Source organism: Nerophis lumbriciformis, linkage group LG15 (genome assembly GCF_033978685.3).
Source record: "Nerophis lumbriciformis linkage group LG15, RoL_Nlum_v2.1, whole genome shotgun sequence".
Lineage (NCBI taxonomy): Eukaryota > Metazoa > Chordata > Actinopteri > Syngnathiformes > Syngnathidae > Nerophis > Nerophis lumbriciformis.
In genome coordinates, this window is record NC_084562.2 from 19,125,794 (window position 1) to 19,140,000 (window position 14,207).

General features: G+C 41.3%; 1 protein-coding gene across 5 annotated transcripts in view; it reads left to right on the forward strand.

Moving 5' to 3' along the window:
- The window catches only part of cbfa2t3 (CBFA2/RUNX1 partner transcriptional co-repressor 3), a 168,285-nt gene that overhangs the window by 135,452 nt on the left and 18,626 nt on the right, over window positions 1-14,207 (forward strand). For 4 of the 5 annotated variants that reach the window (XR_012050834.1, XM_061974766.1, XM_061974768.2 and 1 more), the window contains exons 6-9: window positions 4,567-4,850; window positions 7,404-7,489; window positions 10,924-11,206; window positions 12,971-13,039. Coding sequence is in view for 4 of the 5 variants with exons in the window: in XM_061974766.1 (XP_061830750.1) it covers window positions 4,567-4,850; window positions 7,404-7,489; window positions 10,924-11,206; window positions 12,971-13,039 (722 nt within the window). In the remaining variant the exon portion in view is untranslated. The remainder of the gene's footprint in view (window positions 1-4,566; window positions 4,851-7,403; window positions 7,490-10,923; window positions 11,207-12,970; window positions 13,040-14,207) is intronic. The other variant, XM_061974767.1, reaches the window with a different exon arrangement.

Below are 14,207 nucleotides of genomic sequence, written 5' to 3' on the forward strand. Positions count from 1 at the left end.
AATCTAAGAGCAGGCCGGGGGATATTCAGATTAAACGGCGGAGACGCGGGGCGCTCGCTCCGACTCGGCTTTGCCTGATGCATACGGCGTGCAGCTGTGCGAGGGCGCTGGAGCGCCGCTGTCTCGCTCGTGGTTTGAACAACAAGCGGCTCGCCGCGGGAACACGCCGTAGTGCGCGTCGATTTGCAGACTCCAGCCTTCTTCGGCGCGGAAAGATTTAAAGCCCCACTTAGGAACTTTTTCCGTTTTGGTTGATTGTGAAGTGATGTGAATTACATTTATATAGCGCTTTTTTCTCAAGTGACTCAAAGCGCTTTCATCAATCAATCAATCAATGTTTATTTATATAGCCCTAAATCACAAGTGTCTCAAAGGGCTGCACAAGCCACAACGACATCCTCGGTACAAAGCCCACATAAGGGCAAGGAAAAACTCACCCCAGTGGGACGTCGATGTGAATGACTATGAGAAACCTTGGAGAGGACCGCATATGTGGGTAACCCCCCCCCCCCCCCCCCCCCCCCCCTCTAGGGGAGACCGAATGCAATGGATGTCGAGTGGGTCTGACATAATATTGTGAGAGTCCAGTCCATAGTGGATCCAACATAATAGTAAGAGTCCAGTCCATACTGGGGCCAGCAGGACACCATCCCGAGCGGAGACGGGTCAGCAACGCAGAGATGTTCCCAGCCGATGCGCAGGCGAGCGGTCCACCCCGGGTCCCGACTCTGGACAGCCAGCACTTCATCCATGGCCAACGGACCTGTGGCCTGTCCCCCCCCCCCCTCCACAAGGAAGAGGGGAGCAGAGGAGAAAAGAAAAGAAACGGCAGATCAACTGGTCTAAAAGGGGGGTCTATTTAAAGGCTAGAGTATACAAATGAGTTTTAAGATGGGACTTAAATGCTTCTACTGAGGTAGCATGTCTAATTGTTACCGGGAGGGCATTCCATAGTACTGGAGCCCGAATAGAAAAAGCTCTATAGCCCGCAGACTTTTTTGGGGCTCTGGGAATCACTAATAAGCCGGAGTTCTTTGAACGCAGATTTCTTGCCGGGACATATTGTATAATACAATCGACAAGATAGGACGGAGCTAGACCGTGTAGTATTTTATACGTAAGTAGTAAAACCTTAAAGTCACATCTTAAGTGCTTTACATAGTGAAACCCAATATCTAAGTTACATTTAAACCAGTGTGGGTGGCACTGGGAGCAGTCGGGTAAAGTGTCTTGCCCAAGGACACAACGGCAGTGACTAGGATGGCGGAAGCGGGGATCGAACCTGCAACCCTCAAATTGCTGGCACGACCGCTCTACCAACCGAGCTATACCGTGATTTTGGTTGTATTTTGCCAGAAGAAGACCATCAAACTGACATGATGATGTAATATTGGCACTAGGGGTGTAACGGTACGTATATTTGTATTGAACCGTTTCGGTACAGGGGTTCTGGTTCGGTTCAGAGGTGTATCGAACAAGTTTCCACACGAAAATATTAAGTAGCCGCCTCCGCTGCCTCTGTGTCTGTCAGGACTCTACACAGCACCCAGCATTGTCCCACCCACACAACCATCTGATTGGTTACAAACAGAGCGGTAACAGCCAATCAGCAGTGCGTATTCAGAGCGCATGTCGTCAGTGCTTAGCGTTTAGCAGGTAAGCATCAGGCAGCGGACTCTCCCCAAATGATAATAAACACCTCCCAGTCAACTACTAGTAACATCACTATGAGCCCGTTGACCTTCTAGAAATATAAACTGCAGCTCAGCTCGCTCGCAGTCCTGGCTTCAGGAGAAGGCTAATTTGTGTGTGTGTTACGGACAGCAAAGCCCTGTCTGTCTGTTATTTCACTTTACCTTTTTCTGTGTTGATTGAGCTGTGTTGAAGCAGGACATTATGTTAAATGAAGAGTTTCTGTCTCTGATAGTTGATATAATAATGTAAGTGCATCATTAAGTGCGCCTTATAGTCCGGAAAATACGGTAAGTGTTTTATTGGTCACACTGCAAAAAGTCAGTGAGAAAAAGAAAAAAAAATACAAAAATTAAGGATATTTTATTTGAACTAAGCAAAGTTATATGCCAATAGAACAAGAAAATGTGTCTTGTCAAGACTTTCCAAAACAAGTAAAATTAGCTAACCTCAATGAACCCAAAATTACCCTAAAATAAGTATATTCTGACTAATAACAACTGTACTACTATATGAGTACGTATTTTCTATTAAATTTTATTTGAACTAAGCAAAATTATCTGCCAATAGAACAAGAAAATGTGTCTTGTCAAGACTTTCCAAAACAAGTAAAATTAGCTTACCTCAATGAACCCAAAATTACCCTAAAATAAGTATATTCTCACTAATAACAACTTTACTGCTATATGAGTACGTATTTTCTATTGTTTCATTGGAAATAAAACAGCAAAGTCCATTTGGCTGTCATCTGTTTTAATATGAGACACAATTGTGTCAAAGTCATGATTTTTTTTTTTCATGCTTGAAATAAGAAATTATTACTTTAAAAAAGTAGTTTTTTATACTTGTGAGTGTTAATGACACAGCTTTGCAACACTTGATATTCTAGTTTCAAGCATGTCTTACTCAATATAGGTCATCAAATCTCAGCAACAAGCTGTAATATCTTACTGAGATCATTTAGGACAGGGGTGCTCACACTTTTTCTGCAGGCGAGCTACTTTTCAATTGATCAAGTCGTGGGGATCTACCTCATTCATATATATAATTTATATTTACTTATTTATGAAATATATGTTTTTGTTAACAAGTTAAAGGTGTTTAATGATAATGCAAGCATGTTTAACACATATAGTTAATATTGTTAAAAAATTAAAGGTGTTTAATGATAATACAAGTATGTTTAATACATATAGTTAATATTGTTAACAGGTTAAAGGTGTTTAATGATAATACAAGCATGTTTAACACATATAGTTAATATTGTTAACAAGTTAAAGGTGTTTAATGATAATACAAGAATGTTTAATACATATAGTTAATATTGTTAACTTAAAGGTGTTTAAAGATAATACAAGCATGTTTAATACATATAGTTAATATTGTTAACAAGTTAAAGGTGTTTAAAGATAATACAAGTATGTTTAAAACATATAGTTAATATTGTTAACAAGTTAAAGGTGTTTAAAGATAATACAAGCATGTTTAACACATATAGTTAATATTGTTAATAAGTTAAAGGTGTTTAAAGATAATACAAGCATGTTTAACACATATAGTTAATATTGTTAACAAGTTAAAGGTGTTTAATGATAATACAAGCATGTTTAACACATATAGATTCCTTTCTTTCATGAAGACAAGAATATAAGTTGGTGTATTACCTGATTCTGATGACTTGCATTGATTGGAATCAGACAGTGGTGCTGATAACGTCCGCATTTTTGAATGGAGGAGAAAAAAAGTCCTCCTTTCTGTCCAATACCACATGAAAGTGGTTGTTTTTTGGCATCTCATTTGTCCAGCTTCCATACTCCTTTGTATACACTTTACAAGAAATACATTGTCGGCAAACGCCGTAGCTTGCTAGCTTGTGCATGCCAGCTTTCTGAGACTCTTATTTTGTTAGCGCAACTGTGCAACTGTGCAGTCGGTCTTTGGAGTTTTGACGACAGGTACGGCGCCAGAGTCTGTTGAAATAAAGTGTTTCTCGCCTTCCAGTCGGTAATTTTAATGAGCTGGCAGCAGCCAGCGTCATCTCAGAAGACCCTCGGGTGCCGTGAATGTCAATCAAGTGACGAAAGTGACGTCATAGTCAAGATTTATGATCGCTCATTTTTAGGACTATTTTTTTAATGCCTGGCTGGTGATCGACTGACACACCCTCCGCGATCGACCGGTAGCTCGCGATCGACGTAATGAGCACCCCTGATTTAGGACCTTAAAACAAGTAAAACACTCGAACATAAAATCTGCTTAGTGAGAAGAATTGTCTTATCAGACAGAAATTAAACAAAAATCACCCTTATTTGAGATACTTAGATTTCAGTTTTTGCAGTGCAAACTGTGCGTAATGTGGCCAAAAATAATACCTACGCCTCTTAAATAATACTAAAGAATGCTTAGGCCTACTTTGCTCATGTATTTTAGTGTTGGTCATTATTGAGAACCCTTGTTTCTAGAGTTCAAGTTGACAAGTCCGTTTTCACCAGGACATCTCTGGTCCCGTGGTAACGAGTAAAAACACAGCGGTGCGGAATGCTTTGGGGTCCGTGCCACGTGATCACATATTGGCAAGCAAGCACATAATTCTGTTTTGTTGTGGGGAATAATACGCCACTCATTCCGCACTTCATTGCCGCAGCTGAAAAAACACTGAAGGCTTTTTTGTGTTCGCGCGCAATCACTTCAGCTCGCCGTGTTTCATTAACGCTGAAGTGTTTTCAATAACGCGCGGTAAGTAATCCGTGATTCAGCCTCTTTGACAATACGAAACAACTCACGTTTGGTTCACGGCAACATTTGTAATCAGTTAATTCTGCTTTACACGGTGCATGTTTTCATGTTTAAGCTCTTATGTCCTCCGCGTCCCAGGACCAAAGACTCCTCGGACAGAGACGGCCTGCACCCCGAGCACCTGGCGAAGAGGCCCTGCACCATAAGCCCCAACCAGCGCTTCAGTCCCAGCACGGGCCTCCCCGCTCACCCGCCTCCCAACGGCCTGTCCACACACCCCCCCAACGGACTGCCGCACGCACCCAACCATCAAATGGCCCCTCAGCACTACCGCCTGGAGGACATGGCGCTGGCGCACCAGTACCGAGACGCCTACAGACACAACGAACACCGGGACGGCCGAGAGAGGCACCGACAAACAGGTACGGACTTCGTGTCCCGTGGTCTGGTGAAGGGGGTGGGGTCTATGTCAGGAACAAAGACCAGTTGTCAGTGCACCGTGTTAATCCTGGTGGTTTCTATATAAAGCCCACAGCCTTACATACCCGCGGGCTACAACTGTGGCCACCATATATGCCTTCCTTCTGCTTACCGCGGAAAGATGGCGAAGCATTCTCAGCCAAACTGTCCCCCGGATTAGTTTCAAGCCTGTTATCGAACTGCCAATTAATAACGGACATAAATAACGGACTATATGCTATGGACAGGTGTCCCAATATTTTTGTCCGTACAGACAACACAGGGTTGACTCGCCCCATACTTGCCAAACCTCCTGGATTTTCCGGGAGACTCCCGAAATTCAGCACCTCTCCCGAAAACCTCTCTGGACAAATTTTCTCCCGAAATTCAGGCGGAGCTGGAGGCCACGCCCCCTCCAGCTCCATGCGGACCTGAGTGACGTGTTGACAGCCTGTTCTCACGTCTGCTTTCCCACAATATAAACAGCTAATGATCGAGGGCGAGTTCTTGGTTTCTTATGTGGGTTTATTGTTAGGCAGTTTCATTAACGTCCTCCCAGCGCGGTAACAACACACAACAACAGCAGTCAAGTTTTCGTCTACCGTAAAGCAGTTCGTCTGCCGTAAACAGCAATGTTGTGACACTTTTAAACAGGACAATACTGCCATCTACTGTACATGCATATGTGACCCACCCATAATGTGTCACATTTTTGTGTTGATTCATTTATTTTATTCTGTGGTTTGAATTAGTTTTTGGAGCTGTCATTACACATTTATCAGTATTCACATTGGTCAGTAGGGGGCAGTAGGGCGTTTCTTCCCAATTGAATGCTATCACCTGCAGACCGGAAGTGTCTCGTCATTCTGATGAGCGCGACCAGTCTGTGAACAATTGAAACGTCCTGTGTGCTTTTTCCTCCTGTATAACAGGTTAGTTTTGGTGAATCAACTCACTGAATAATATCCATGTGATCTTTATAAGTTTAAGTACACATTCTGATGGTGGAGCCTAACTCTAAAGTGTTTGTGAGTTGTAGTTTGTATTTGTGAATGAATCCAGTGCACAGCTGCAGTAATCAATACAAAAAGGCGACGTGAGTGCGCAATGTTTCTATAGGAACTTCTGATCCTAATTCAGACTCCCAAATTAGAGCTCCCATTTTCTTATTGATTTTATAATGTATATTTGTATAATGTGTGTGTTCTGAAATAGTGACAGAGAATAGAACAAGGATGGACAATTCAACCCTTAACTCAACAATGAGTAGATGAGTGTTATGTGTGTGTATATGTGTAAATAAATGAACACTGAAATTCAAGTATTTCTTTTATTTATATATATATATATATATATATATATATATATATATATATATATATATATATATATATATATATATATATATATATAGCTAGAATTCACTGAAAGTCAAGTATTTCTTATATATATATTTATATATATTAATCACGCCCCCTACCCCCCACCTCCCGAAATCGGAGGTCTCAAGGTTGGCAAGTATGACTCGCCCCACTCCGAATGTGAGTCTTTGTCCATATGTCCAGTCCGCCTTTTGCCCGAAGCCAGCTGTGATAGGCTCCAGCTCACCGAGAATCGATTCTGAATCGAATCCTTACCCCCCAAGAATCGAATCGAATCATGCGGTGGCCAAAGATTCACAGCCCTACTGTTTATGCGAGTTTAAATAGGTGTATGTTTTATTATTATACCACTGCCTCTTTGAGCTGTAATTTTACCCCCTTAACATGCTTCAAAACTCACCAAATTGGACACACACATCAGGATTGGCAAAAATTGCGATCTAATCAAAAAACCAAACCCCAAAATTCAAAATTGCGCTCTAGCGCCCCCTAAGAAGAAAACACAGACAAAACTGCCTGTAACTCCCAGTAGCAATGTTGTAGAGACATGAAACAAAAACCTCTATGTAGGTCTCACTTAGACCTATATTTCATACACTGACAACCCCCAGCAAAAATCAACAGGAAGTTTGCAATTCCCCCTTCAAAACAAAAGTTGTGTAAAAACAGTCACCTTTTTTCAAACATTATCTCCTCTGAGCGCGTTTGTCGTGTCGGCTTCAAATTAGCTCAGGAGAGAGATTGAACCCTTCTGATTAAAAGTTGATGAAAGAGTTTTAATTACTGCTCCGGTTTGGATTTTATGAGCCCTCAAAGTCGGTAATTTTACTTGTTTTGGAAAGTCTTAACAAGCCAAATTTTCTTGTTCTATTGGCAGATAATTTTGCTTAGTTCAAATAAAATACCCCTATTTTTTTTTTTTCTTGTTTTTGAACACTGACTTTTTGCAGTGTGGGAGTAGATATTTCTCCATGTGGCCCCCGATCTAAAATGAGTTAGACACCCCTGTGTTAACTGGAAATAATATTTTGAAAAAACGCGCTTGCACTGAGATTTGAGAAGCAAGCCGATACATGATACAGATATCGGATCGGGGTCCACCCCGACTTCATACACCCTGTCTTTCCGTTACAGCGGCGCATGGCGCCCGCCAAGAGGAAGTGATCGACCACCGTCTAACAGATCGAGAGTGGGCGGAAGAGTGGAAGCACCTCGATAATGTAAGTATCCGCATGGCTGCCCATGTCATTCACATGCCCACACCCAACTTCATGAAGCCATCGGAGCAGCACACACACCAGACACGCACATAGTACACACTCATGCAGAGAAATAGGGCCCCAGATGGAGCTCGGGACCCAGCAGAGAGCAGCTCCAGCTGGGCAGAGCAGCTGAGACATGGAGGGAACCGGCCAGGCCTGGACCCCTGCCAAATTACAAACACTTCACTGAAATAAATATAGCTCCACGCCAGGGGGAGGCGCAGCCAGGGAACAACGGCGACGACATCCGAGCGCCGGGTGAAATAGTCGGGGGAACGTCGAGCGTATTTAAGGCAGCGGACGCCGTGAAAGTGACATCAGAATGCGAGGAAACGCGGAGAAATGAGCGGCAGTCTGCGGAGTTGGCAGCGAGCGGAGCCAAAGGGTGGAAGGAATCGGCTCCACTTTCTCATCTGCAGCCCAGCTGTTACATTATGGCCGCCCAGCTCTTGCAAATTCAAATTCACTAACTCGCACATGGCCAGTAACCCAGCGGAACACGTGTAGTAAATATAATACATGCTATTTATTTAGACACCTGGGAGGGGAAATGGAAGAATTGTCCCAAGACCAAAACTGCTTATAACCTGATTTTTTTTCTTTTCTTTAATCTTTATGTGAGGGGTCTGTCACTGATAAAAAAAAATGTCAGGTTCTCGATTACATAACCTCCTGGCAGAAATGTCCTGGAGATCAGGGGTTCTCAACCTTTTTTGATCCAAGGGTCCTGTTGGCCCACTCAATTATTATAAACACTGAATAGGCAATCATACTCTTGGTTTTAATCGTATTCAATAATTATTTCTGTGATTATTACTCACAGTTCACAAACCATGAGTTAATCACAAATATTGTTACTAAACACATATACCATAGGTACTAATCAAGTGAACTGCATAAGAATCAATCAATCAAAGATTATTTACCTTATTTTCCGGACTATAAGGCGCACTTAATTTTTATTTTTTTTTTCTCAAAACTTGACAGTGCGCCTAATGTACGGAATAATTCTAGTTTTGCTCACCGACCTCGAAGCAATTTTTTTTGGTACATGGTGTAAGGATAGTGTGACCAGTAGATGGCAGTCAAACATAAGAGATACGTGTAGACTGCTTTACGATGGCAATATGACTCAAGTAAACAACAGCAACATTTTACACGTTCCATTGAAAATATAGAACATTACACACAGCGCTCAGAAATCTATCAAAATGTTTTAGTACGATTTTGGTAAGCTATGAAGCCGCACCGCTTGATGGATTGTACTGTGCTTCAACATACGAGTATTATTATGGTGTGTGTACAACAGGGGGCACCAGATCGCCCGTAAGGACCAGATGAGTCGCCCGCTGGCCTGCTCTAAAAATAGCTCAAATAGCAGCACTTACCAGTGAGCTGCCTCTATTTTTTAAATTGTATTTATTTACTAGCAAGCTGGTCTCGCTTTGCTCGACATTTTTAATCATAAGAGAGACAAAACTCAAATAGAATTTGAAAATCCCAAGAAAATATTTTAAAGACTTGGTCTTCACTAACTGACAAAGAAACAGATAACAGATTTGGTGTCCAGTTCAAATTTGGGAGTTGACTTTTGTATTTTACATGAGTCATTCTTTGTACAAACATGGTGCAAAGTAATTCATGATTTGTTCAAAAATGTTAGTGGCTAGCTAGTTAAAATGGGATATTGTGATTTCACAAGACTGTCTTAGAAGTGATCATTTGAAAATGTTAAATTTGAAAAACGTGCACTTAGAGAAAATATAAAAATAAAGTGTTGCATATTGATATTTATCTGTTTCTATACATATTTATTGTGAGAAATCATTAAGATGATCAGTGTTTCCACAAAGATAAATATCATTAATTATTTATAATAACATAGAGTTAAAGGGGAACATTATCACCAGACCTATGTAAGCGTCAATATATACCTTGATGTTGCAGAAAAAAGACCATATATTTTTTTAACCGATTTCCGAACTCTAAATGGGTGAATTTTGGCGAATTAAACGCCTTTCTATTATTCGCTCTCGGTCATTCATCATTCAATCATTGGTACTTTAACTTAACTTTAACTTTACACATACAAATTGTAGCACACAAAAAAGCACATTTAATAAAAAAAACCTTATTATGGTCTTACCTTTACTTAGAAATTAAGTCCATGCGCTGCAACTAAAGCCCTCACTTAAACTTTCCACGTGCAAGATTGAATCTTTTAAAAAAAGTGTAACCGAGGGTTTATAAATGTCGCCTATACTGTATGAAACTACAAAATAACAAACACGGAGGCTCCAGTTTACACGAGGACCACTTTATTTACCTTCTTTCAAAAACCTCCGCAACGTGACATCACTTCCGCTCTTAGCGCCTTCAAAATAAGAGCTCAAGGCATATACTGTATAACAGCGCATAACACGAACTTAACATCACAAAGAGGAAAGCCAATGAAAATAGGTTACAAAAGTTATTTAATAAGAAGCCAAAAAGTGCAAAAACAATAATGTTCGTGTTGGAGGAGTTGTGAATTAGGTACACCTGCAGTCTGCAGGTGTATCTAATGTTGTGTCCCTGCAGTCATTCACAACTCCTCCAACACCAACATTATTGTTTTTGCACTTTTTGGCTTCTTATGAAATAATTTTTTTAAATAGATTCAATCTTGCACGTGGAAAGTTTAAGTGTGGGCTTTAGTTGATATAACAATTCTACGGCGGGGGTGCAGGAGGCGAGCCTCAGCCAGCGCGTCTTTTGCAGCCGTTTTATGATCGCTCAGCACAAGAAATACTTTACACACATACAGTTGTTGACAAAATACACTGTACATTATATACCTCAGCTAACTAAACTATGGAAATGTATAATATAGTTCATATAGCAATACAGTCTCACTGCACAGCAGGCCAGCAGTTAGCCGAGTCATTGCACAATCCATGTTGCGGCACTGAGTGACGTGCCTCAACTGGCTGCCGTCTCTTCTCAGTATTTGAACGGCAAATGTGAAAATTCAGCGATTTTGAATAAAAATAATCTAAAACTGGTGAAGTTAAATGGAAAATAACTTTATATAAGTATAATCACTGGATACATATAACAATTTAATTTTTTATTTTTATTTTTACATTTTTTTTCTTTCCATGATGGCAGGTGAGGCCCCGCCTCACCTGCCTCTAGTGACTGCACGTCACTGGGTGCGCCCTATGGTCTGGAAAATACGGTATATAGCCCTTAAAGGGGAACTTTGCCTATCATTCACTATCATTATGAGAGAAAAGAAGACACAAGGTGGGGGTTTTTTCCGCTTTCTAGCATAAAAAAAGTTGACCTGTCCAAGCTTATATTGGGTGCGAAAGTCCGTGGACTAATATTGCCATTTGTGTCCCTGTCAGCTGCTAAACTGTATCATGGACATGGTGGAGAAGACGCGGCGCTCTCTGACCGTGCTGCGACGCTGCCAGGAGGCCGACCGAGAGGAGATGAACCATTGGATACGGCGCTACAGCGACGTGGAGGAGATGAAAAAAGGTGGGAGCAACGGACAGCACTGCCTTCCTCCTCCTCCTCTTCCTCCTACTCCTCACCACAACTCCTCCTCCAACACAGCTAGCAGCAGCGAGACTCTGTCCAAAGGAGCTTCCTCGGCTGCTGAAAGGCAGACAGGCAGGCAGACAGGTAGACGCACACACACACACGGAAGGGGATGGTGGGCACGGAAAGAAAGACCAGTGAGGTGGTCCTGACGTGCGTGTTATATTTGACATATACAGTATTCAAAGACACCCATATAGACAAAAGCATTGGGAAATCAAAGGGTCTAAATCAGGGTTATTCAACTGCAGTAGTTCAGTTCAAAATTTGGGAAATACTTTAATTAAATATAAATTAAATGCAATAAAAAGACTTGACTCCATTGGGATGGACACCGAAACCCGGTTACATAATAATAACAGTAGTGCTAAATTAATGCATGTATTTTTTTAGTAAAAATGTGGTACTCCAACCGGTTAAAATGTGAAACATATCCACCCCGAGTGGTCTCTCTTATGTTCTGCTGCAATAATTATCAATCAATCAAAGTTTATTTATATAGCCCTAAATTGGGATGACAATGAGAAACCTCGGTGGGGACCGCAGATGTGTGGACCAAATTATTGTCATGATCCGTGGTCCGTATCATGTTTTTGTTATGTTCTGTTAGTTTTGGACTCTTTTAGTTCCTGTTTGACACCTGAGTTTATTTTAGTTACCATGGCTACTTATGATTTCCACCTGCTTCTAATCAGAGGACTATTTAAGCCTGCCTTTGCCAGTCAGTCGTCCTGACGTCATTATTGGTTTCATGCCACAGTTTCGTGTTTGTTCTATGCCATAGTTAATGCTAGTTGTTTGCCCCATGCCTGGACTACGTGAGTCTTAGTTGTTTCATGCCACAGTTTCGTATTGGTTTCATGCCACAGTTTTGTGTTTGTTCTATGCCATAGTTAATGCTAGTTGTTTCATGCCACAGTTTCGTATTGGTTTCCTGCCACAGTTTTGTGTTTGTTCTATGCCATAGTTAATGCTAGTTGTTTCATGCCACAGTTTCGTATTGGTTTCATGCCACAGTTTCGTGTTTGTTCTATGCCATAGTTAATGCTACTTGTTTGATGCCACAGTTTCGTATTGGTTTCATGCCACAGTTTCGTGTTTGTTCTATGCCATAGTTAATGCTAGTTGTTTGCCTCATGCCTGGACTACGTAAGTCTTAGTTGTTTCATGCCACAGTTTCGTATTGGTTTCATGCCACAGTTTCGTGTTTGTTCTATGCCATAGTTAATGCTAGTTGTTTGCCTCATGCCTGGACTACGTAAGTCTTAGTTGTTTCATGCCACAGTTTCGTAGGGAGGGTTGGCAAGTATGACTGGGAGACGCAACTCTCTGTACTTCTCTTTACGTCCGTGCACCATTCCGTACAGCGGCGTTTCAAAAAGTCATAAATTTTACTTTTTGAAACCGATAACGATAATTTCCGATATTACATTTTAAAGCATTTATCGGCCGATAATATCGGCAGCCCGATATTATTGGACATCTCTAATTAATATCTTCACTTCCGTGTGACGTCATGTCTGCATGTGGGTCCGATTGCGTTCACATTAGAAATCGCATTTTTTTGGTAACTACATAAAAAGATTGGATATGACCCAAAAATCCGAATTGTACATCCTACCATACAGTTTGAACGTAGCCCATAAGTACGTTTAACGCAGAGTGGCCAGAATAGACTGTAATAGTCCGGCCTCTGGAAATGTGGCCCCTCAAACAATATAGTTGAATAGCCCTGACTCCGGACTCTAGCTCAATGCCTGATGAGACCTATGGGTGGAATTTGAAGTACTCTACGGTGTACAATATAAGTGTGTACATTATTGATTAGGTCAACATGTGTGTTTTCAGAGATCCACAGAGACTTTCTACACAGACCTCCATCGGGATACCTGCCAGAGGAAATCTGGAGAAAAGCTGGTAAGCAGCAGTAACCTCAGGAACCTCACACTAACAAAATCGCTTGCACGGGCACAATACATTCACTTTTTGAAATGGCCTTGTTACCACCAAGTTGTACATTTCTTTATTAGCTATGTCACATTTCTTGTGATATCTCCATTTTTAACCCCCGTTAAAAATCGTTGCTCCAGACCAAAGAGTACTGCTTGGTGGAAATGCGCCCGGTACAAAACAGGCCTTACAGTCTTAAATCCATGATGATGGGAGGATTGGAAGCCCTCTCGTGACCTTCTGGCTAAATGCCTTCCACCTGTCTATGAAAGGCCACTGCAGTTAAGCTGCAGTGAAAATGCAGCCACCTGGCCTGAGGCGGGCCACAGCAGCACAGAACAGTTTCAAGTAACTACTAGGGATATAACGATTAAGCGTGTTAAAGATAACCCGCCAGATGGTTTGTATTACCGTTCCAAATTAGGATTATTGTAAAACCAGGACTGATAACCGCACTTTCTTAAACTCACGTAACAATGATATTGTTCATGTCCTAGAGAGGCAACTGGCTGATTAGCCTTGATTAACGATTTAAGTTATTGATGATTAACCACGGTAAACATCCCGCCGGTTAGTACTACCGTTTCACATTAAGATTATCGTAAAACCATGATTGATAACCGCACTTTCCTAAACTAAGGAAACAGTGATATAGTTCATTTGCTAGAAAGGCAACTGGCTGATTGGCCTCGATTAACGTTATTAATGATTTACCACCGTGAATATCCCACCGGTTAGTATTAGCGTTTCACACTAAGATTATCGTAAAACCATGATTGATAACCACACTTTGTTAAACTCGGGAAATAGTGATATTGGTAATTTACTAGAAGCGCAAATGGCTGATTAGCCTCGATTAACGTTATTAATGATTTACCACCGTGAAAATCCTGCCGGTTAGTATTACCGTTTCACATTAAGATTATCGTAAAACCATGATTGATAACCGCACCTTGCTAAACTAAGGAAACAGTTATATTGTTCATTTGCTAGAAAGGCAACTGGCTGATTAGCCTCAAATAACGTTATTAATGATTTACCACCGTGAAAATCCCGCCGGTTAGTATTAGCGTTTCACATTAAGATTATCGTAAAACCATGATTGATAACCACACTTTGTTAAACTCAGGAAACA